At 40.5% G+C, this 22346-nt stretch overlaps 5 protein-coding genes across 5 annotated transcripts; 2 read left to right on the top strand and 3 right to left on the bottom strand.

The window, feature by feature from the left end:
• Window positions 1–1703: 1703 nt before the first annotated feature.
• LOC115019275 (claudin-3-like) lies at window positions 1704–3839 on the bottom strand. Its single transcript, XM_029448755.1, has one exon. It carries the CDS (start codon window positions 3720–3722, stop codon window positions 3072–3074), a length of 651 nt encoding a protein of 216 aa, XP_029304615.1. The 5' UTR covers window positions 3723–3839; the 3' UTR covers window positions 1704–3071.
• Window positions 3840–7745: 3906 nt separating this feature from the next.
• On the bottom strand, window positions 7746–8417 carry LOC115018760 (claudin-4-like). The gene has a single exon (XM_029447966.1). It carries the CDS (start codon window positions 8415–8417, stop codon window positions 7746–7748), a length of 672 nt encoding a protein of 223 aa, XP_029303826.1.
• Window positions 8418–16038: 7621 nt separating this feature from the next.
• LOC115018705 (claudin-4-like) lies at window positions 16039–16962 on the top strand. The gene has a single exon (XM_029447883.1). It carries the CDS (start codon window positions 16039–16041, stop codon window positions 16681–16683), a length of 645 nt encoding a protein of 214 aa, XP_029303743.1. The 3' UTR covers window positions 16684–16962.
• A 1343-nt stretch (window positions 16963–18305) lies between these two features.
• LOC115018717 (claudin-4-like) lies at window positions 18306–18944 on the top strand. Its single transcript, XM_029447902.1, has one exon. It carries the CDS (start codon window positions 18306–18308, stop codon window positions 18942–18944), a length of 639 nt encoding a protein of 212 aa, XP_029303762.1.
• A 2086-nt stretch (window positions 18945–21030) lies between these two features.
• LOC115018723 (claudin-4-like) lies at window positions 21031–21666 on the bottom strand. The gene has a single exon (XM_029447906.1). The coding sequence runs from the start codon at window positions 21661–21663 to the stop codon at window positions 21031–21033; it is 633 nt and encodes a 210-aa protein (XP_029303766.1). The 5' UTR covers window positions 21664–21666.
• Between the last annotated feature and the right edge of the window lie 680 nt (window positions 21667–22346).

Below are 22346 nucleotides of genomic sequence, written 5' to 3'. Positions count from 1 at the left end.
GTGCTGGGATGTGTCTGATATCCATTGAGTTCAGGATGCTCCTTCCAGATGACCAGAGCGACCTCTATCCTCATGAGTAAATAGATTTAGAGCTAAGCTATGTCACAAACGCATACACAAAATAAAGAGTATAGAAAGTATTTATTTGATCAGGAAAGCAACATAATAGATAATAATATAAATAGATGGATTATATTGTTTTTTCTGGCCATTTTATTAATTTATTCATCTCATATCTTGCACCTAGTGTGGTACTGCCTAATCATGTTTAGTCCTTTAAAATGTGTAATTTATTCGTCTAAAATACAACATATCTATTGACACTCGCCTAAGGAAGATTTTTGCAACAGATAGTTTATCTGCTTTTACACAACTTTACAGTCAATCAGTCTGTGAGGTTAGAAAAATAACTGATAACCTGGGCTTATACTTTCCAGAGTCTCTATCAGGTACCTGTTGGACTTTGCTGTTCGATCATCATCTTGTTTGTGAGAAATCTGCTACCTGTCAACTGCACCTGCACGTGTTCTGGATGGAAAGAGAAGCTGACATTCAAATGTGCTATCAATAACATATGTGGCGAACAATAACGACCTTTATTCTTGCCCTGTCATTCGACTATAGTTCTCACTTTGTTCACTAGTCGTGTACAACATCAGCTGCACACTGTTTGACTTCCCATTGAAATACTCCAATGCAGTGATAACAACGATTAATTCCTTGTTTTATTTCTTCTTATTTATTAAAAAAACTACATTAATGTATGCTTAACTTCATTAAAGGTACCCTGTGTAGTTTTTGACCACTAGTGGCGCTATAGAGCAACATTTGTATTGTGCATGCCCACGAGCATGTAAGCTATTTTTGATATGTGAATTTAGTGAACTGACCCACCTTGATCATGGTCCCTTGAGATTACATAGGTATGGCGAGGTGTGTGTGTGTGTGTGTGTGTGTGTGTGTGTGTGTGTGTGTGTGTGTGTGTGTGTGTGCGCTCTAAACCTGGTGACAGAGAACTGTTCAGTGGCGTGGGCTTTTCAAGGCTTAAGGCTGTAGATAGTTGTGACTCATCATGTGACATCCGACATTTCCTGTTTCTGCATTAACAATCCACCACATCTGTCTTCCTTACGCAACATAAACACGGCAAGACAATGCTTTAATAGATTTTTTCACAATATGTATTTATTATTATTTGAATGTACATTTACATTACACTGGAGCAGTAGTACTTCAACATGGTGTTTGCCAGTATGTCAAATATTCTGCATGTAGCTTTTTGTCAGAACTGCCAGACCAATTATTGGAAAGGTGTTTGTTCCTTTTCTGTCTCTCTCGTCTTTACCGCTAATTTTGCATTTTTTGCCTTTTTGTCCGTTCATTCAAGTCTCTCTCCATAATATAGCCAACAGGCACACATCTCTGACAGGTGTATGGCAGCCTAACAAATCCTATGATACCTGCCACACCTAAATATTATTTAGCTCTCTGGCAAAAGTGACAGATGAATTTAACTCACCTGTAACACGAGCTAAACAAAGAAACCTAACTCCCAAAGCCCAACCCAACAGTCAGCTTTGTAAACTATTTGATTTAGACTGATACTCGTTTGTTTTGGTAGCACATGATGTGCCTCCTGTATTCTTATAGCGATCAAAGAATAGAAAATAATTGATAAAAGAGGAAGAAAAACTCCCACATCATTCTTAGTTGGACTTTTATTGAAATATTTAACACATTTAAAATTCAAGCACTACTATAAAACATTTAACAAAGCATTTTTTAAATAAATGATCTCTTTTAACAATGTATGAACGAGACAAGTAAAAAAAACAATTGTGTTGAATTTTGAACACAAAATCGTATTTAAAAGTGATGAAGATGAAGATGAAGATGAATTAGTTAAATATTTAATTTCTACTGCGGATGTGGAAACTAACATCCTATACCAGCTGTAGTCATAGTCACTCAGGCTGTAACACACACACACACACACACACACACACACACACACACACACACACACACACACACACACACACACACACACACACACACACACACACACACACATACAAAGTGGTTCTATGGCTCTTTGTTTGACATACAAAGACCATACAGGCTGTTGATTATGATAGATATAAAATATACAAAAAGTAAGATAAAAAAAAAGACACAATACAAAATATATTTGAAACACAGACACACAGAGGAGTATGTGATGTTAGAATACATAACACATACATTTTACTACAGAAAGATAAAATAAACTCCCAGGTATAGACACATAGAAAGTATTTGTGCGAAAACCGAAACAGTCTTTTTCTATGTCCTCAAACAGACAGTGAAACTATGAGGAAGAAGATAAAGTTGTTACCTGGAGCCATATCATGGATCCATCTTTAGTTTCAGTGTGAGGAGAAACTCTGCTAAGCAAATAACACATGCAAAACACACACACACGCACACACACACACACACACACACACACACACACACACACACACACACACACACACACACACACACACACACACACACACACACACACACATAGGCTGAACAATCACACAACCAAATCCATGTAAAATGAGAGCCGGCTTTTCCTTGTCATTGTCAGTGACACACACAGCATTTTAACTGAAGGTTTCAGTGAAACACAACACCAGCAGGCCAACAGCTAATGATAGAGCGACACACACAGACAAGAAGCAAGCAGGTGTTTTCAGATTCACATTATGCCACAGAAGCTTGAGTATAAATGTTCTCAAAGGGATGCAGTTTAACATTTCAAAAGAATAAAGTTATGTTTTACTGGGCAACAGGCTCTAAATTTCACATACTGAAGCCTCAGACGCACCTGCTGGATTATAGCAAGGCAACGGTGTTAAAAATATGTAAATGAACAAAGCAAAGCAACAATTGTACACACACCTTCATGTCGGAGTCGTTTTGTCTGGGTTCACCCTGTGGTTTCAGACATCAAAATACAACACAGACACACAAAAACCCTCATGTGCAACAAACATTTTCATTTTATCTTACTTTCCAAATCTGTCAGACACACTCGTTCAAACATAGTCTTTCCTGTCGTACCCTCCGCCTGCACTGGCGCTGCGTGGGGCGGAGTAGGCCATCCGGGGCGGCTTGTACTTCTTCTCTTTCGGCGGGCAGCTGCTGCACAGCATCGCCCCACCAATCAGGAGCAGGGCGGCCGCTCCCCAGCCGATGTAGAGCGATGCTCCAATCTCCCTCTTTTGCGCGTTGACCAGGAGGGGGTTGTAGAAATCCCGGATAGTGACACTGGCTGTCCAGGAGACGGGGATGAGGACCAAAAGGCCGCCGAGGACAAAGAAGATTCCAGCAATGATCATCACTTTGGCCTTAGACGGCTCGTCTTCAATGCAGTTGGTGCACTTGGCGCCGACGATGGAGATCATGACCCCGAGCACCCCGAGTATGATGGAGATGATTATCATCGCTCGGGAGGCCTGCAGTTCCTGAGGCAAGGCCAGCATCGAGTCATAGATCTTGCACTGCATCTGGCCCGTGCTCTGGGTGACACAGTTCATCCATAAACCCTCCGAGATGGTCTGAGCAGTTATGATGTTGGCTCCGATGAAAGCCGTCACCTTCCACATTGGCAGGGCGCATGTCAGTATAGCAAGGATAAAACCAATGAGTCCAAGGGCAATGCCCACGATCTCCAAGCCCATCGACATGCTGCCTCTTAGTCTGATGACAGAACAAAACTTTAATAGTGAGTCCACGGATTTTCCAACAAACCTTTCAGATCGCAGTTGAGGTCCTCAGGTGTCCTTGAAAAGTGTGAGCACCTTTATGAGGGTGTGGTGTAGCTATGAGATGTTGCAACGGAAACAAAGCTTATATACCTCAGGGGAGCGAGGAGGAGTCCCCCTGGTGATAGAGGAGGCAGTCTTTACAGGAGGCAGTCTTTACATCAAAAAAAGCACACCACCTGTGCACATATAGTGGAGGAGGGGAGCTGGAGGCAGGGGGGGGTTGATGGTGGGAGGGAGTGTCTGCAGTTGGTCACTAGTAAGATGGCTGTCTCTTGGATAAAAGGGAAGGAGAAGTTGTGTTTAAAGTAATCACAAAAAAAACAACCTCTATAGTTCCCTAAACATAAATGCTGACTTACATGCAATAGTTAACACATGGAGAACAGAGAGCTAGCTTCAGCGTCACACTTCTTGGAAAGCTTGTAAGCAGAGAAACACACAATGAGACTATGAGTAGACTGTCTGTCTGATGCTATTGACCTATCGTTACTTCCTGGTTCCAGTCTTGTGGGTTTCTTAAACAGTCAGGATTTCGTGTTAGGAAAACAATCTCAAAAGCTCTGCTGGAAACCGGAATAACTGCACCCAGAGCAAATATGAACGGAGAGAATACATAATATGTCGATTCTCAGACACCTTTGGCATACAGACAGTGTGATCTTCTCAGTATCGGTTAAACTCTTTACTCCTTTACTCTAACTCCGGTAGACACATGTGGTTGAGTGTACCTTAAAGAAAAAGACTACTCAAAATTTATTTTAAATTGAGAACTAATGGAATTACTATAAAATAAGTGTCTCTAATATAATGTTTTTGTCTTATCAAGAGGAATAACACAACAGGGAAAATATTATCTTTTTGGAGACATCACTCACATAAATCTCAACTGCTCATCGCTTATGTGTTTGAATAACAGGCTGATCCAAACACGCGCCACAAAAACCTCACATCATGAGTGTGGAGCCCAAAATAGTTCTTACAAAGATATAAAAGCAACAACACACATATACAAACGCAAAGGTTAAACAACAGGGAGGCTCTGTTGGTTGTTCTATGTGTTTATGAGACAACATCAGTTGAGATAACAGTGAAGACCTGAAGGCTATCTGTATCAGTACACCTGTGTTGACCAGCTGCTTGTGTTATGTGCTTAAGAGCTGAAGCATTAACAGAAATGTTATTGCTTCTGTTCTTGTCAATCAGTGAATACATCGTCCATATTAAACCAAGCAAGTTATTATCATAGTGGAAAAATGCTAAGGCACGCCGATATGTGTTTAAATTATGTGGTGAAGAGAAACTCAGTGCTGTACTTTGAACATCAACAGCGAGGGGCTCTCGGAGCTCCGTGCTCCGTGCTGTCGGAGCAAAAGTCAGGGGCATCTAGGAGCGCGATTAATCTGCGTTAATATATTTAACGCGTGATTAATTCATTAATTCAAATCAACATGTTAATTGGACAGCCCTAATTAGAATCCAATCATATAATATACATCATTTAAAATTGGACGTTCTGTATAATGAGTACTTTTTTTTTGTACTTTAATTATATTTTGATATTAATACCTTTTTTATTTTTACTTCAGTAGAAATGATTTTTTATTAAATAAAAGTAGCTTTCTTCCTCCACTGCTGGTTGTTACTTATTGGTGGGGTCCATTATATTCACAGAGTTAACAACTTAAATGAAAGAGTTTTGCTTCGTGCTGTTCAGCGGATCAGAAAGAGGTGTTGTGTAGTAAGGTTCCTCTGTTGTACCTGAGCACCGCTGCAGGAACACAGAGAGATCATTTGACTATTCAAAACTGTGAAGAGTTGATGTCTGTGGTTCAGGCTCTGAGTCAGACACCAAACAGGGACTTTCCTCCCATCACATCGGAAACGAAAAGAAAAACATATGCCACATGAAACTCTGACGTACGAGGGAAAAGGCGTGACTAACTCTGTAAAACATCATCAACATCTGCTTAAATGCTGTTGTTGTAAAAGATGTGCACACACGTCTTAAACATATTGTTAATCTTAATTAGAATTTCCACTTTTACTTATACAGTATATGGAATCCAAACCTTATCACTTATTTATACATATATATTCACTGTTGGGGGAGTAGTGAACTACATGTAATTAAAGTAGCATTTTGCAATAGCTTGCTGGTAGTTCAACTACATTCATATCTGCATAGTGATTCAAGTACTTAAATGACTTTGCCATTATTTTGTGGCTAACTACTACTACTACTTTTGTGCCATAAAAGGAAAGGAAAGATTTTTATTTTTATTTTACCATTGGTTCTCTAGTGCAGGGGTCGGCAACGTTTTTCAGGCCAAGGACCCCCAAACTGATGGAGAGATGGAGCAGGGACCCTCCTACTATATATATATATTGTATACAACTGTGTTTTATATTAAACTGGGCCTAGTGCCATGTATAAACATAGCTACCCTGTTATTGTGCATTCAATACTAAGCTATTCAATTAATACTGAATGTGTGCATTGCTGACTGAAAGATAACGTCTTCTGCCTCCATTTATCCGTTCGCTACAATATGTTGGATTCATGTTAATGTGTATTTAAAGACATTTAAATTTGTGAGAAAATAAATAAATTAAATTAAATTACAAATGGTCTAATCAACCAAAAATGTCCCCTGTTGAAGACCTCTGCTCTACTGCAATTGAACCTCTTTGATTGCTCTGACATGAAGGACATAGGCCCATTGTTTACACCAGGTGCAACTGGCGAGTAAGACAACGGGCCCATTTGTTTTCTAAAACCAGAGCTCAAGCCGCTCAAACTGTCTAAAAAGGTGCAAGTCCAATTCTTTTTTAGTGGGGTTTTAAATTGTTTTGCTTCATGCATGATCTGTGAAGAATTGGCCACTGTAAAACTCAATTGAGTGTCATTTATCCTGTTTTTTTGTACATTTTGTTATAATTTCGTATCACATTGTCAATTTCTTAAAGAAACTAGATTTCTCCCTACAATAGCTTTGTGGTAGTTCAACTTCTTCCAGTGGGAAGTAGTTGGTAGCTTGCAAAGCTATGCTTTTAAAGTAACACCGTGAATATAACCCTTTTCTCTCATGCCTAGTATTTAAACATTGAATGATCATCTTAATCATTGTTAAGTTGAAGCAGGATCAATTATTACCACATAGTCTTTTACAGTAAAAATCTGTATCACTTTATTTTTTAAGTTATTTGAATCATTTCAGTCGAGTAAAACATTTAGTAAACTCAAAATGTTCTCTCATTATAGGCAAACACATACAATGTTAATGAAACAAAGCCATTATACAAAAGCATGTAGACAATGTCTAAACACAGCCACATAATGCACTGTGAGATGTGATAGAGATAGAAAATCACTTACATATCACCCAACCAAATGTTCATTTTACATAACTTCTTTTTACAGTCCACTCCGCCATGTTGACCTTGCTTTGGAGCCCACACTAAGCTCCATTTTGCTCAGCTGTATACTCAACCGTGTCTCTATTTGCTTTATAATAGTTGACAGCACGACACCTGGTATGTAGACACTGATCAGTACAAAGAGGAGCATTCACAATGTAAATGTTATAAACACAAATAATAAATATATATGGGATAAATTCTCCTCGTTGAACTGACCACATAGACCAAATTTTTTAACTTCTCCTACTATATTTGGTCACATCTTCTTAAACTTGATTTAGACCAATGGTAATTGTAAACAGTACCATCAAACATCTGTATAGAGTTTCCAAATCTATTTTCAAAAGTATCAATAAAAAAAACTGCCTTCATATTTACACACATTTATGATAACGTAAATGTCCACAAACTGGTTTGGCTCTTGTACCATTTCCTAGTGAACAAATAAGCAGGATACAAGTAATAATAGTGTGAAGGAGGTCACAATTCCTCCTTCTCCCCCATCGGTCCTGTCTTCTTCTCTCACACGTAGTCCCTCCTGTTGTAGGAGCTTGGAACGTTTGACCTCGGTGCGGCGGAATATGCTATACGACTCTGGGGGTGCACGCTGTACCTCGCTAGTTTCTCTTCCTGTGGAGGGCAACTGCAACAGAGGATGGACCCTCCAGTCAGCAGCAAGGCCGCGGCGGCCCAGCCCAGATACAGCGCCGCCCCGATCTCCATCTTCTGACCAGAGAGGATGAGCGGACTGTAGAACTCAATTATGATGGTGTGTGCGGACCAGGAAACAGGCACCAGCTGGGTCAGAGCTGCTGTGATGAACGATCCACCTGCGGCGGCCATTACTCTGGCTTTAACCCCTTCATCCTCCATGCAGTTGGTGCACTTTGCTCCCACCACAGAGATGAGGAGAGCCAACACCCCCACAATTATGGACACGATGGTGAGCGCCCTGGCGGCCTGCAGGTCCTGGGGTAAAGCCAGCATGGAGTCGTAGACCTTACACTGCATCTGCCCCGTGCTCTGGAACACACAGTTCATCCACAGGCCCTCCCAGTACACCTGAGCTGTGACAATGTTGGAGCCAATGAAGGCTGAGACCCTCCACATCGGCAGGGCGCAGCTGACCACACTCAGCACCCAGCCGAGCACTGCCAGAATGACGCCGACCAATTCAAGTGCCAAAGACACCATCGTGCACTCAGACAGGCGTCCCCTCTTTGAATCAAAAGTTCCTTTATTTGTCCTTCCTCTCCTCTTGGCTCCTCTTTATTGAATTTTTCTTTCTCTTGGTTTTCCTTCCCTTTCCACCTTTTATTTTCCCGCAAAAATTGAAAGGCCTTCTAGATTTTGCCCTTCAAGCTCCTGTTTGTCGACTCGTCTTCCCACCAGGTATGATTCCTCCTAGAGCTGTAGCTTCTGCACCTGCTGTTGAATACAGAAGTGTCGATTTGTCACAGTATGCTTCCTACTGCGTGTACGTGTCCACTCAGATGTTGTTTTCCTGTCTTCTGCTGCTCCTACGGAGTCGATGACCCTTATCTGCTTAACGTTTTATTTCTAAGAAGTCAGGCCCTCCTAAGAGATGACATCACCCGTCAAACCAAGCCAATCAGGCGAGTCCAGGGCATTGGCCTCATTTACCACCTGGGTGTGTTGGTGCTCGTTTGTGTGCTTTTTCATGAAGAGAAGTTATATGGTTTAACCTTTTGCCCATGGTAGCTCTAGGTGTGTCTGCTTTATTGCTGTCAGTAGGTAATGAGTGTCGAAGCATAGCTTGTTATGTGGTAGATAGGTGACCACATGAACGAACTGCAACGAATATATATACATATATTCTAATAGATGTGTGTGTGTGTGTGTGTGTGTATGTTTGTGTAGACCTTCAGCACATATTAAATATTAGCTTTCTCCATCTGTTTTCTGTTATATATTTCCTTATTTATTTTTGTTTTGTTTTGTTGTGATGAAAACTGTCACGTCATGTTTTTATAGTCTTGAATGAAACATGATGTGACAGTTTTTATAGCAGTTCTTTATAACACATACCATCTTCACTGAGTCACACGATGCATACAGTAAACTTTGAGTTAATGGCAAACTACAAACATCGGGAATATATTTTATAGTTATATGAATAATTTTGCTTTCATGTTTGGGAGCGTATATGACACAAACTACACTACACACTTTTAAGCAACAACAGTGTGATAAACACAGAACAACTAAACTGAAACATGGGTCACAAAACAGTCACCTTTGACCTCTCTTCTATGTTTGTTACACACATCTCCAAGCCCATTGGTACACACTGATGATGTCAATCTTAAAAAATTAAATAAAAAAGGGTCACAGATACATAATTTAGTTTAGAAACAAATCCCTCAGTAATTTCATAAAACAGCTGGGCACTGTAGTTACTCAAATCTGTTTAAAAAGTATATTTGTTGGGGACTATTTTCAGCTGTGGATTAATACACATAGTGTCAGTGAGTATACGACAGCACATGATGTATGTGGAATAGACTAAAAAATAAAGTACATATATTGGAATTTGGATACAGAGACAAATCATCAATTGTTGGACTTTTATCTGGCGGAGCAGATTTAACGTAATGTTCTCTACGAGGCAGATTGAGCGAGATACAATTTGGCCTATTTCTGCTTCATATAAACTAACACCTCCTTGAAAATAAGATAACGCTGACATGGCTGTTTCTCTTTTACATTTCTAGACAGGTGAGTCCAACAGATTTGTGATCACTACAATGCCACTATCACACTCTGACACACTTTTATCTCGTATACGTGGATACATTATCACACTTCAGTATTAGTCAAACACTGCTAAAGAATAGCTAACCTAGTAACCGTGATAAGATAAAGCCTGATAAAAGGTAATTAATCGAAATTATCTTGGTATTTAGGAAGGAAACAAATAATGTGCCAACAATTCAAATCATATCTGAATGTCAATACTATCAAATTCTTTATTTGCATGCTTAAACAAGAAGTATTAGATGGTGGAGTCGCTGACCAACAGCAACTGCAGTGTGTTCTCCAGCAAGCTGTATTTTGTGCATAAGTTAAAGAAAAAACTCTGATATATTATTGTCTTATAAATGTTGTATAAAAGTTATATTTTCAGGCTTTACATGCCTTTATGATAGAGAAGTGAAGATTGTGAAAGGGGGAGTGAGAGGGAACGACATACAGCAAAAGCCTCAGGTCGGACTCGAACCAGTGGCCGCTGTGGGTAAGGACTAAGTCTTTGTATATGGGACGCCTGTGCTACCGGTTTGAGCTAACAAAGATTTTAGAATCTTCATCAAACGGTACCAAGAATCAAATAAGTAAATCAACACTCAAATACACAAATAACAACCAGAGCAATCCCCAGTCATCCTCGTTTTTAAATCTCGCTGACAAAGCTCTAATTGGTTACTTTGTGTTTTTTGAACCGCTGCCAAAGGCACCAACACCACCCCTAATTTAAACTGCTCATTCTCATCCTATGCTACCGAAGCAGCTCTTTGCTTATAAATACTGCAACAACGCCGCATGTATTTGTGCAGTTAGTGAAGTTTCCCTAAACGGCTCTCACAAGAGTTGATAAATGAGTTTCTGTTAGCAGAGGGATTATCTATTTCACTGTTTCCTTATGTGCGCTTGTGGATTGTGAGCTCTTCCCTCTCTCCAGCTGCAGATAAAACACAATATACAACTGGGTGTGTGGAGAGGGTATTTCGTAAAGGGCCGACTGTATGAATAAAATGTTTATTTATTTAATTCACTGCCAAGGGAAATTCAGATGGGTCAGCAACTACAGCCAACACACTGATTATACTGCAGTAACCTAAATACAGGATGGAAATATATAAACACTCTTCCAGGAACTACTGATACTGTCCTGCTGGAAGAGCTGTACACATCTGAGGTTAAAGCACAAGACAAGTAGACATAACGATGTGTTATTTTGTATTCATAACTGTAAGTCTTCTGTTTCAGTGTGTCAAATATAAAGTGGTCACACTTCAGGAGATTGATTTAAATGTGATTTGGATCAGTCAAAAACATTGGTAGAGGATGAGAGTAAACTGAGAGTATGTGGTGTGTTAGTTACTCAACATAAATGTTAAATTGTGTGCTCTCAGTGTAGGTATGGAAGAAAGAAAAATCCTCTTTTACTATCAGTTACTCATCTTTCTGATCGGGCAAGGTATATATTTTAATTTATATCTTGACTCTACGTTTTAACCTACTTGTGTAACAAATCTCTACTAAGTTGTGTGCAGGTTTCATGCAGAAGAAATTGGGGAAGTTTTTATATGTTTATGTAGCTCTCCTGCACATTTAAACTTCAAATTATTCAAAAATAACACTTCCGTTAAAACATATTTATAAGTAACTGTGTAATTCCTCATTTAAGAAACACTGTGATACAAAATGTTATTGTCATGTTGAGAAATGTTTATGTTTGCCACAGGGGCGAGATTGCACAATGGTCACAATTGACAAGAATACAACTTGTGAACTATCAAACTGAAACGCATATTCTTCGGTCATATTAAAGATAGCAAGCTGTTAAAGCGTCTGTCTAACAAGATGAGTAAGTGGCAGTATAATGCAATAGAAACTGTTGGCCTGAGAGGACCTCATAAACATGTTCCAGCCCAGAAATTACAAGCTTTATATTGAGGTAGATTTACTGCACCAAAGGTATATATTCTTTGTCAAAATCACACTTCTGTATATGTATGTACAGTATATCTCAAAAGTGAGTACACCCTTTAGATTTTTGCAAATATTCTGTTATATCCTTTCAGGGGATAACATTATCCTACTGAAACTTTGATATAACTTAAAGTAGTCAGTGTGCTGCTTGAATAACAGTATAGATTTATTGTCCTTTGAAAATTACTCAGTACACAGCTGTTAATGTCTAAACAGCTGGCAACAAAAGTGAGTACACCCCATAGTGAACATGTCTAAATTGTGCCCAAAGTGTCAATATTTTGTGTGACCACCATTGTTATCTAGCACTGCTTTAACCCTCCTGGGCATGGAATTCACCAGAGCTGCACAGGTTGCTTCTGGAATCTTCTTCCACTCCTCCACGACGACATCACGGAGTGCACGGATGTTGGACACCTTGCACTCCTCCACCTTCCTCTTGAGGATGCCCCACATGTGCTCAATTGGGTTTAGGTCTGGAGACATACTTGGCCAGTCCATCACCTTAACCTTCAGCTTCTTCAGCAAGGCCGTTGTCATCTTGGAGGTGTGTTTAGGGTCATTATCATGTTGGAAAACTGCCCTACGGCCCAGTTTCCGAAGAGAGGGGATCATGCTCTGCTGCAGGATGTCACAGTATATATTGGAATTCATGTGTCCCTCAATGAAATGCAGCTCCCCAGTGCCGGCAGCACTCATGCAGCCCCAGACCATGATGCTGCCACCACCATGCTTGACTGTAGGCAAAACACATTTGTCTTGGTACTCCTCACCAGGGTGCCGCCACACACGCCGGACACCATCTGACCCAAACAGGTTTATTTTGGTCTCATCAGACCACAGGACATGGTTCCAGTAACTCATGTTCTTGGATTCATTGTCTTCAGCAAACTGTTTGCGGGCTTTCTTATGCATCGGTTTCAGAAGGGGCTTCTGTCTGGGGCGACGGCCATACAAACCGATTTGATGCCGTGTGCGGCGTATGGTCTGGGCACTGACAGGCTGACATCCCACTTCTGCAACCTCTGCAGCAATGCTGGAAGCACTCGCACGTCTATTTTTGGAAACCAACCTCTGGATATGACGCTGAGCACGTGGACTCAACTTCTTTGGTCGACCCTGGCGAGGCCTATTCCGAGTGGAACCTGTCCTGGAAAACCGCTGTATGATCTTAGCCACTGTGCTGCAACTCATTTTCATGGTGTTGGCAATCTTCTTATAGCCAAGGCCATCTTTGTGAAGCGCAATAATCCTTTTTTTCAGCCGCTCAGAGAGTTCCTTGCCATGAGGTGCCATGTTGTCCAGCATTCAGAGAGAATTGTGCCCAAAACACCAAATTTAACAGCCCTGCTTATCATTTACACCTGAATCCTTGTAACACTAACGAGTCACATGACACCAGGGCGGGAAAACAACATCATTGGGCACAATTAGGACATGTTCACTATGGGGTGTACTCACTTTTGTTGCCAGCTGTTTAGACATTAACAGCTGTGTACTGAGTAATTTTCAAAGGACAATAAATCTATACTGTTATTCAAGCAGCACACTGACTACTTTAAGTTATATCAAAGTTTCAGTAGGATAATGTTATCCCCTGAAAGGATATAACAGAATATTTGCAAAAATCTAAAGGGTGTACTCACTTTTGAGATATACTGTATATATATATATATATTTCTTTTTGAAATGTCTCTTAACCAATCATCACAATCACTTCCCGTTTCAAAGAAATATAGGGATTTCCACTGGCAGGCTTTATTAGGTCACAGGTTGGTGGCTATACTGCTCTATAAGCGGACTCTCAGTTACTAAGTAATATGTCCTTTGAAAAAAGTAGGGAGCCTTGGATTTAATGGCTGCTTAAGAATTTTTGGACATATTAAAAACTGCACTTTGAAGCTCTTTGAAAACTGGGTTTTTCCACACTCTCACAACTACCCTGACATCACTCTTTCTCTTTGTGCATATAAAGTTACAAACAAAACCAAGATGTGTATTTTGTCGCCGTGTCATGGGCATATTAAAATGAAATGTACATGTTCACACCAACATACATGACATTAAACTGACAGCATTTAAACAAAAGATACGATTTGGATATCAGTCCAGCTTCTTCTTTCAAAACCTTTACTGTGTGTGTTTGTGATGTGTGTGTTACTTGTACCATAATCTGCCGGGAATTTCCTGAAAGAGTCTCTTGGAGGTTTAACTCTGACTAAGAGGAAGCAAAGACAGACTGATAAGCTGCTGCCTCCCTTTGGGCAGAGCGGCGAATAGCAGACAGAAGAGACACTTTCAACATTTGACTTTCATGTCAGGGTTACAACATTTAAAAGCTGCAAAATCCAGACCTGTCAGAGACGTCGTATCTCATAGCACTTGCACTTACACTGACTCCTCTATGTTGCCCTTACCCACTCTGCCCACACCAATTTCACATAAATATCTGATTTCCTGTGATCTTCTCTGAACAAAAAGACCTTATATGTTCACACTTACAATCAGCCTTCAGTCTGATTCACAGAACCCACACAGACTGAACATAACAACCAACCGCCGCCTTTATTTCACTGTGTTTTCACCTTAATTTGTTTCCGATAAATTCAATCAATTTTTTAAAGAAACATTACTAAAGGCACATTTCACCATTTCACAGACTCTGTAATTATCTGAGAGTTTCTTTTAAATTGCAAGTATGTGACAGAGTGTGCGTCGGGTTGTCCCCCCTCTGTATACCAGTCGACATCAGCACTGAGGATTGCAGAAACTCTGCTATAAAACTGACTACAGCTGCCCTGAAACACATAAATGATTCTGCTTTTTACACAGAAACCTATTTAAAAGAAGACTGTGGATAGTGATATGTTTCTGTTGTTTTGTCTGAAGCAACATGTTGAACGTTTTTCTAGTTTTAACATACACTTTCAGTTGCACATAGAGCTGTACGGCTGTATGTTTACAACCTCTTTTAACCTCTTTTAACCTCATTTAGCAGTTGGTATTTACAACTATCATGTGCTTTAGTGCAAATGTAAAGGTTAGATTGTGTATGTGTGTTGATCAAAAGAATGAAAGACAGAACACAAAGTGAAATGTGACAGTGGAGTTAATGTCTTTGGCGAAGAGATGCAACCCTGTCTTCTCAAAATCATCATCATCATATACGTGAAAGAGAAAAGTAATTTCTCCCAGATTGCATGTTGATAATGTATTTTTCCTATGATATCTAATCTTAGCGATAACTCGTAGTAACTTATAATTATAGTTTGTATGTTCATGCTTAGATAGTCAAACGAAAGATTGTGGTCGTGATTAATTATTGAAAATGTCAAAAGTGATTTTAAGCAGTCGACATATTCACTTTGTTGACATTTAAATGAAACCATCATCTCTCATGCTGTAAAATTGTCACAGTTGAGTGAGGACATTCCAGATATCTATTTAGACTCCAGCAGCATGTCATCCATAGTTTGTGAAGGTGTAATACAGAGAAATCCCCGAGCACAACACCATATATGGTCCGTCTGAAGTTTTCGTCAGAAGTAGGCTATTGTCCTTTAAAAACAGACTTGGGTCATCTGTCACTCAGGAAGTTACTCCACCCTCCTGCTGGGGAGGGCGAATTAAGAGGGAAGATGAACTAATTAAATGTCGTACTATAATTTATTTTTTAATAACATGCTTGTGTTATGGTCAAACTGTATGTTTTATCATGGCTGTGTGCAAAGCAGTCTCACATGTTTTCTTTTGTTAAACATAATGATCGTAGATCGTGGGAGGGTAAACAGGTTAGGGTTAGTGGAGTTGGTGGGAGTGGATCTGATGAGCAGGCACTGATGACGGTGAGCTGTTTTACTTCATGGCCCCTCCTCTCAGAGAGGAGATCATATGTACCAGCGCTCCTCTCAATCCTCTCACATCTACCACATTTACCTGACTAACAGGTGGACTTGCCTCCATCACAGAAGGACACAACCAACCGACAGGCTTACGTCACTGCCAGAGAGGAATTGCAGAGAGGCCTTTCAAGTCCCCAGTTTCATTTGAAGCGACTAAAAGAACAAATCAGTGCTTCACGATGGTGGCTGGTGGGTTACAAATCCTGGGCGCAGCTCTAGGGCTCCTGGGCTGGATTGGTGTCATAATTGTGTGCGCCATTCCGATGTGGAAGGTCACTGCTTTTATCGGCAGCAACATCGTGACCTCACAGACCTCATGGGAAGGTATTTGGATGAGCTGTGTCCACCAAAGCACAGGCCAGATGCAGTGTAAGGTCTACGACTCCATGCTGGCCCTCAGCTCTGACCTCCAGGCCGCCCGGGCCCTGACCATCGTCTCCATCGTGGTGGGCATCATGGCTATCCTGCTCTCCGTAGCCGGGGGGAAATGCACCAACTGTGTGGAGGATCCGTCGTCCAAGGCCAAGGTGGGCATTGCAGCTGGAGTTATGTTCATCGTAGCTGGAGTCCTCTGCCTCGTCCCTGTCTGCTGGACGGCCCACACCATCATCCGAAACTTCTACAACCCGACTTTGATCAGCTCCCAGAAGAGAGAGTTGGGCGCCGCGCTCTACATCGGGTGGGGGGCGGGCGCCTTGATGCTCATTGGAGGGGGGTTGCTCTGCTCCAGATGCCCCGCTAAGGACGAGGACTCCTACTCTGCAAGGTACAAAACTGCCAGATCTGATGCCTCAGCACCAGCGTCCGGGAAAGACTATGTCTGAAACAGATCTAGAAGTCAGTACATAGCTTCCCCAAAGCCATCATTACTGGGACAGATGCACTGGTGCTACTGGGTCGTGTGTGTTGATAGCTCAGAATGTTATATGAGCAAATGTATGCCTGGGTTTTACGTCTCATGAGAGTGTTTTAATAAACAGAAAGAAAAGAACCACACCCAAAGAGCAAATTTAATTAGATTTCTTTAAGCAATTATTTGTATATGTTTGGTTGTTTATATGAATATTAGTTACTTGAAAGCTGTTTTTGAGTAGTATACAATGTCTATAACCTAATTTGAAATGCTGTCTGAGGGTTTGCTTTTATAAACTATGTGTATGAAATTCGTGATGTGCCAGTTACACTGTAAATAAATATTTTGTTTACAAATTACAGATCACTTGTGCCTGATTTTTATTTTCACATGTATTCACACAACAGTTGTTTTAAAATGGATCAATATATCATTAACATTATTACAGAATCAGACTTTACTAGTCCCACAACGGGGGAATTTACCTTGTTACAGCAAAGGAACAAGAAAGTAAAGTGGCGAAAGTACATAAACTTGTATTGCATTCACTGTTGTTGCTTTTTATTATCATGAATTGATTATTCAATTATACACTATTCACCACTGCATTACTATCAAAACAACATCCATTTTAAAAACAAAATACCATATATTGCTTGAGAAGCACTCATTGTCTGACTTTCTTGCTAATCAGGTTTAGGTGTGGCAAGAAAAGAGACAAGGTGGTTAGAAACTGGTCTGGTGAGCCTCCAGACAAAGGTGTTTGTACTTTCAATAGACTTGCAGGACCAATTTCTCATTTGTTAAGAGAGTAAATATTAAAATACCTAGTAAATATCAATCTCCTGTTGCTTTGATCTTTTAAAGTTAACATTTCCTTCCTCTAAAAATCTATCTTGACTGATATGATCACAGTCCCTTAAATAAACTTATAAACTTACAAGTTAGTACAATGAGTTTGTCAGGGTGATCAGTTTAATTGTAATGTAAATGAAGGAAATGATTCTCTGTTGTTTGAATGAGGATTGGATTACAGAACTTTTGTTAACATTTTCCTCTTTTGAGAAACATCCACTTCCTGGTCTGTTTTTAGTTGAATAAAGTTGACCTAAACTCTGAAGTTTGGAGTTTCTGTGTGCTCAAGGCTTAACCTGTGTGAATGGGTCTGTGTGTGTGTGTGTGTGTGTGTGTGTGTGTGTGTGTGTGTGTGTGTGTGTGTGTGTGTGTGTGTGTGTGTGTGTGCGTGTCTGAGCACAGGTGGGATCTGGAGCCATTGTTCCTGGTCTCAAAGTCTCGCTTGAGGTAACAAAGCTTGTATGTGTGGGAACAACGGACAGAGAGAGAACAAGGTTTGTGGATATCAAGTCTCAGCTTTCCTCTTTTGTCAGTGGGTAAAGAAACTCCACCCTGAAAGTTTGAACCACAAAGCAGGTATCTTCTCATAGTTGGACCTCAGAGCATCAGAGCACAGCAAACACTACCTCAAGCAGTGTGAAAGCAGAGTATATGTAAGCAATTACAACCCCTGTTGCATTTCTGAATAATCTTCGAGACCTTTTTGTAAGAGCGAGTCGTGGCTGCAGTGGCGTTATCATGGCTTCTCAGGGACTCCAGATCATGGGTGTGCTGCTGGCGTTTATTGGCTGGCTGGGCACCATCATCACTTGCGCTATGCCCATGTGGAGAGTCACTGCTTTCGTCGGGGCGAACATCGTCACCGCCCAGGTGATCTGGGAAGGCTTGTGGATGACCTGCGTGGTCCAGAGCACGGGACAGATGCAGTGTAAGGTTTACGATTCCATGCTGGCTCTACCTCAAGACCTACAGGCCGCCAGGGCCATGGTGGTCATCTCTGTGATGGTCGGTGTGTTCGGCGTCCTCATGGCCGTCGCTGGAGGAAAGTGCACCAACTGCATGGAGGACGAAGTGGCCAAAGCCAAAGCCTGCATTGTGTCCGGAGTGATCTTCATAATAGCCGCCTTGCTGATCATGATCCCAGTGTCGTGGTCAGCACACACAGTGATCAGGGACTTTTATAACCCCATGGTGATCGCTGCTCAGAGGAGGGAGCTCGGTGCTGCACTTTATATCGGCTGGGGCTCCGCTGGGCTACTGCTGCTGGGAGGAGGCCTGCTATGCAACAACTGCCCCCCAAGAGACGGCAAGAGACCCTACCTACCTGCCAAGTTCGCACCTGCAAGAATCGCATCTTCAAACGTGGACTATGTGTGAGTCTTTAGGTTAGATCTGCAGCATAAAATGTCTCAAGATTTTCATTGAAATGTCCAAATGTTTTTACCAAAAAGTTGCACAGAAAGTTCTGTATAAAAATAAATGTTGTTGCCAAGCAAGAAATCTGTGAATTTGGTTTATTAGAAAAACAAATCTCCTCAAAATTTGAATTACTTTCTACAATTTGGAGCATTAAAGTGGCAAAAGACAGCGCGGTAAAGTACCGTGTATTGTCTGGTGGCTTGTTTGCTCTTTTTTTTTGTAGGTTGACTTATGCTGTCAATTATCAGTTTTCACATGTTTCAAATGTTTCCCTCAAATCTTCTTTTTCACAAATAAATATTTTCCTTATTGTGAATCAAAGAGATGTAACATTTATCTGAAAAACATAGTACCTAGTGGTAGGAGTTTCTTTTATTCATAAAGACTGAGACTGAATGTCGTGATGCAATACATCTGAATGCAGACATCCATTATTGTATAGACTGCTGCTCAAGGAAAAATTGCGAAAGACTTTTCCAAAGCTTATTTTAATGTTGGACAATGTCCGGTTGAAGCAGATGTGATGTAACTGTATAATGATATAATGATCCCTGCTGGACTTCCAATTGCCTTTCAAATGTAAGAAATAAAGCTTCTTTGTTCATACGTTCCTTTCTCATGTTCACTCTGCACCTGCACAATACACTGTAATAAAACTGAAACTGAACTTCTCAATAAACACTTGTGATAAGGCATTCAGGAGGAATTCAGGGGAGTAGACTTCTGGGAATTTACTGTATCTGCTTGAGATGTTTGCCATGGAGCAATCCACTGCCCTTGCACTGACATGGTAATTTACAGTTTCTGTTGTGACTGAAATGGACGTCACTGCCAGAGAGACAACAATGCACTGTGTATGCTCGGACTCATGTTGCTAAGGAACTGTTTGATATCTCCAAAGAATGGATATGTACACTTTGCCCAGTAAGAGCACATATGCCAAGTCTTGTCAGGTTGATATATCCCAAACCTCTTTAATGGTTTTCCTTTTGTTTACAGACATTTTCAATTGAAACCAGTCTGACAAGAAACACAATACGCCACTGTAATCTTTCACTTTTGTGTCCGTTTCCATTTTGGTCACTGAGATGAGATCAGGCCTGTAGTGGAAGAAGTATTTAGATCTTTAGGTAAAAGTCGCAGCGCGGCAATGTATAAACAGTTATTATTGTTACTTACATGTAGGTTAAAGTACCCAAGTATTATCAACAAAATATACATAAAGTAATACATGTAATAGTACTCATTATGCAGAATAGTTGTATATATATATATATATATATATATATATATATATTGGATTTTTTATGCTGGAATGAAAAGCAACATTATAATTTGTTAGCTTATAAAAATGGAGCTAAATTGAACTTATTTTATAAAGACAAGTCAATTTTATCCATATAGCCCAATATCACAAAACAAAAGGGGCTTTACAATCTGTCCAGCATACAACACCCTTTAGTGTTTAATCTCTGACAATGCAGCGTGGTTTGTGTGTAAATTATTAATATTTAGGGTAGCTAGTAAATATTGCTGTCAAATAAGTAAAAAGTGCAATATTTCCCTCTAAACCATACGAGAATAATAAACAATATCTTCTTTACCTAAGCATAGTACTTAAGTAAATACACTTTATGTTCTACCAGATTGGGTCAAAAAACATTGCTGACAAAAAAAATCTGTTTATTGTCAGAATAAAAAAACAAAAAGGAAAAATACACATGACAAATGCACAAGTCTTCTTTTTGAAGACCTTATGTTGCAACAAAGATAAATGAAGACATCAGGAGAGTATGATACGGAATTAATATTAAAATTATGACAAAAAAAATCTATTTTAAAAATAAAAGCAGTAAGCTTCAATCTCAACTCCATGTTGCATCATTGTAACATGGCACATACCTTAAGTGTCACTTGTATGTTTCAGAAACAAAACCGTGTGTTAGTCAAAGTTAGTCACAATGCAAATCACAATTTGATAAGCGACAGATTTGTACTGTATGTAGAGTCAGCTGCTGCCTCTGCTTGAGATGTTTGCAGCAATTCAGACAAATTCCTTCCCGGGTGTTGTGGATTTAGGCGCGGAGTACTTTGCTCCATTATAGCGGTCTCCTCCTGACGGGCACTGACAACAGAGAAGAGCGCCACCGACCAGCAGTAGTCCTGATGCTCCCCAGCCCATGTACAAACACGCACCCAGCTCCCTCCTCTGGGCGTCAGAAACCATGGGGTTGTAGAAGTCCTTTATGATAGTGTTAGCAGGCAGAGACACAGTCACCAGACAGAGAGCCCCACTCAGCATGAAGAAAACACCTGCGGCGATGGCTACTTTGGCTTTTGCTGCCTTGTCCCCAATGCAGGTGGTGCATTTCCCTCCGACCACAGAGAGCAGCAGGCCGAACAGAGAGAACAGGATGGCGATGACCACCATAGCCCGAGCCGCCTGGAGGTCCGGGGGCAGGGCCAGCAGGGAGTCGTAGACTTTGCACTGCATCTGGCCGGTGCTCTGCACCACGCAGCTCATCCACAGTCCTTCCCAGATGGTCTGAGCCACCACAATGTTGTTCCCAATGAAAGCAGACACCTTCCACAGGGGCAGCATACAGATCAGTATGTTTCCAATCCATCCAAGCACCGCCAGCCCGACGCCCAGAATCTGCAGCCCTAAAGATACCATTGCTGTTTGATGGTCCTTCTCTTTCTTGCTCTGTTTCAGTTCTTCACTGGGCTGCCAACTAAAAGCTTTCTCACTGCGCAGAAGTTTTATATGACCTACAGATGCCCCTGAGTAGCCCCCTCCTCTTAATGGGCTTTGGCTTCAATGCTCAGATATAAACATCCATCATGCTGCCTTTGAGTTCAGAGGTTTTTCTCTTCTACAAAGAGGCCCTCTGGTGCCCCAGCAGAGCTCTGAGGAAAAAAAGAAGCTTAAGCACTGTGGTTCTTTCAAAAGCCTGCAACAGTAAATGTCTAATAGAGAAGTTGTAAAAAGTTCAAACATGAAAAACTTATAGCCCATATTAACTTTGTTTAAAGTATGAATGTCATATATTTTTTGAATCACTGTCAACAAATAATGGATTAATTATAGGACAGTGAGAAAAGTAGAACATTTGATTTGTTTCAAATATATATCCACATGTGTTAGAGGAAAACAAACAAGTAGCATTACAAACTATCACATGCACTTTAAACAAAAGTCACATCGAGAAATGTATCCATGTTTTGATTATATTTTACTTTCAGTTTTTAAATGTCACAAATCAAGAGAAGAAATAAACAGGAGAAAAATAAATAGAGAATATTTCAGATTTTTAAATGAAACATGGATGTTAATTGTTGGAGGTATTTCCGAAGTGA

Source organism: Cottoperca gobio, chromosome 14, assembly GCF_900634415.1.
Source record: "Cottoperca gobio chromosome 14, fCotGob3.1, whole genome shotgun sequence".
NCBI lineage: Eukaryota > Metazoa > Chordata > Actinopteri > Perciformes > Bovichtidae > Cottoperca > Cottoperca gobio.
The sequence above is the reverse complement of the archived record's forward strand: the minus strand, read 5'-3'. Positions and strand labels throughout refer to the sequence as shown.

Excerpts from the sequence above, each read along its gene's own strand:
- LOC115019275 (XM_029448755.1), bottom strand. The coding sequence starts at position 3,722 with ATGTCGATGGGCTTGGAGATCGTGGGCATTGCCCTTGGACTCATTGGT.
- LOC115018760 (XM_029447966.1), bottom strand. The coding sequence starts at position 8,417 with ATGGTGTCTTTGGCACTTGAATTGGTCGGCGTCATTCTGGCAGTGCTC.
- LOC115018705 (XM_029447883.1), top strand. The coding sequence starts at position 16,039 with ATGGTGGCTGGTGGGTTACAAATCCTGGGCGCAGCTCTAGGGCTCCTG.
- LOC115018717 (XM_029447902.1), top strand. The coding sequence starts at position 18,306 with ATGGCTTCTCAGGGACTCCAGATCATGGGTGTGCTGCTGGCGTTTATT.
- LOC115018723 (XM_029447906.1), bottom strand. The coding sequence starts at position 21,663 with ATGGTATCTTTAGGGCTGCAGATTCTGGGCGTCGGGCTGGCGGTGCTT.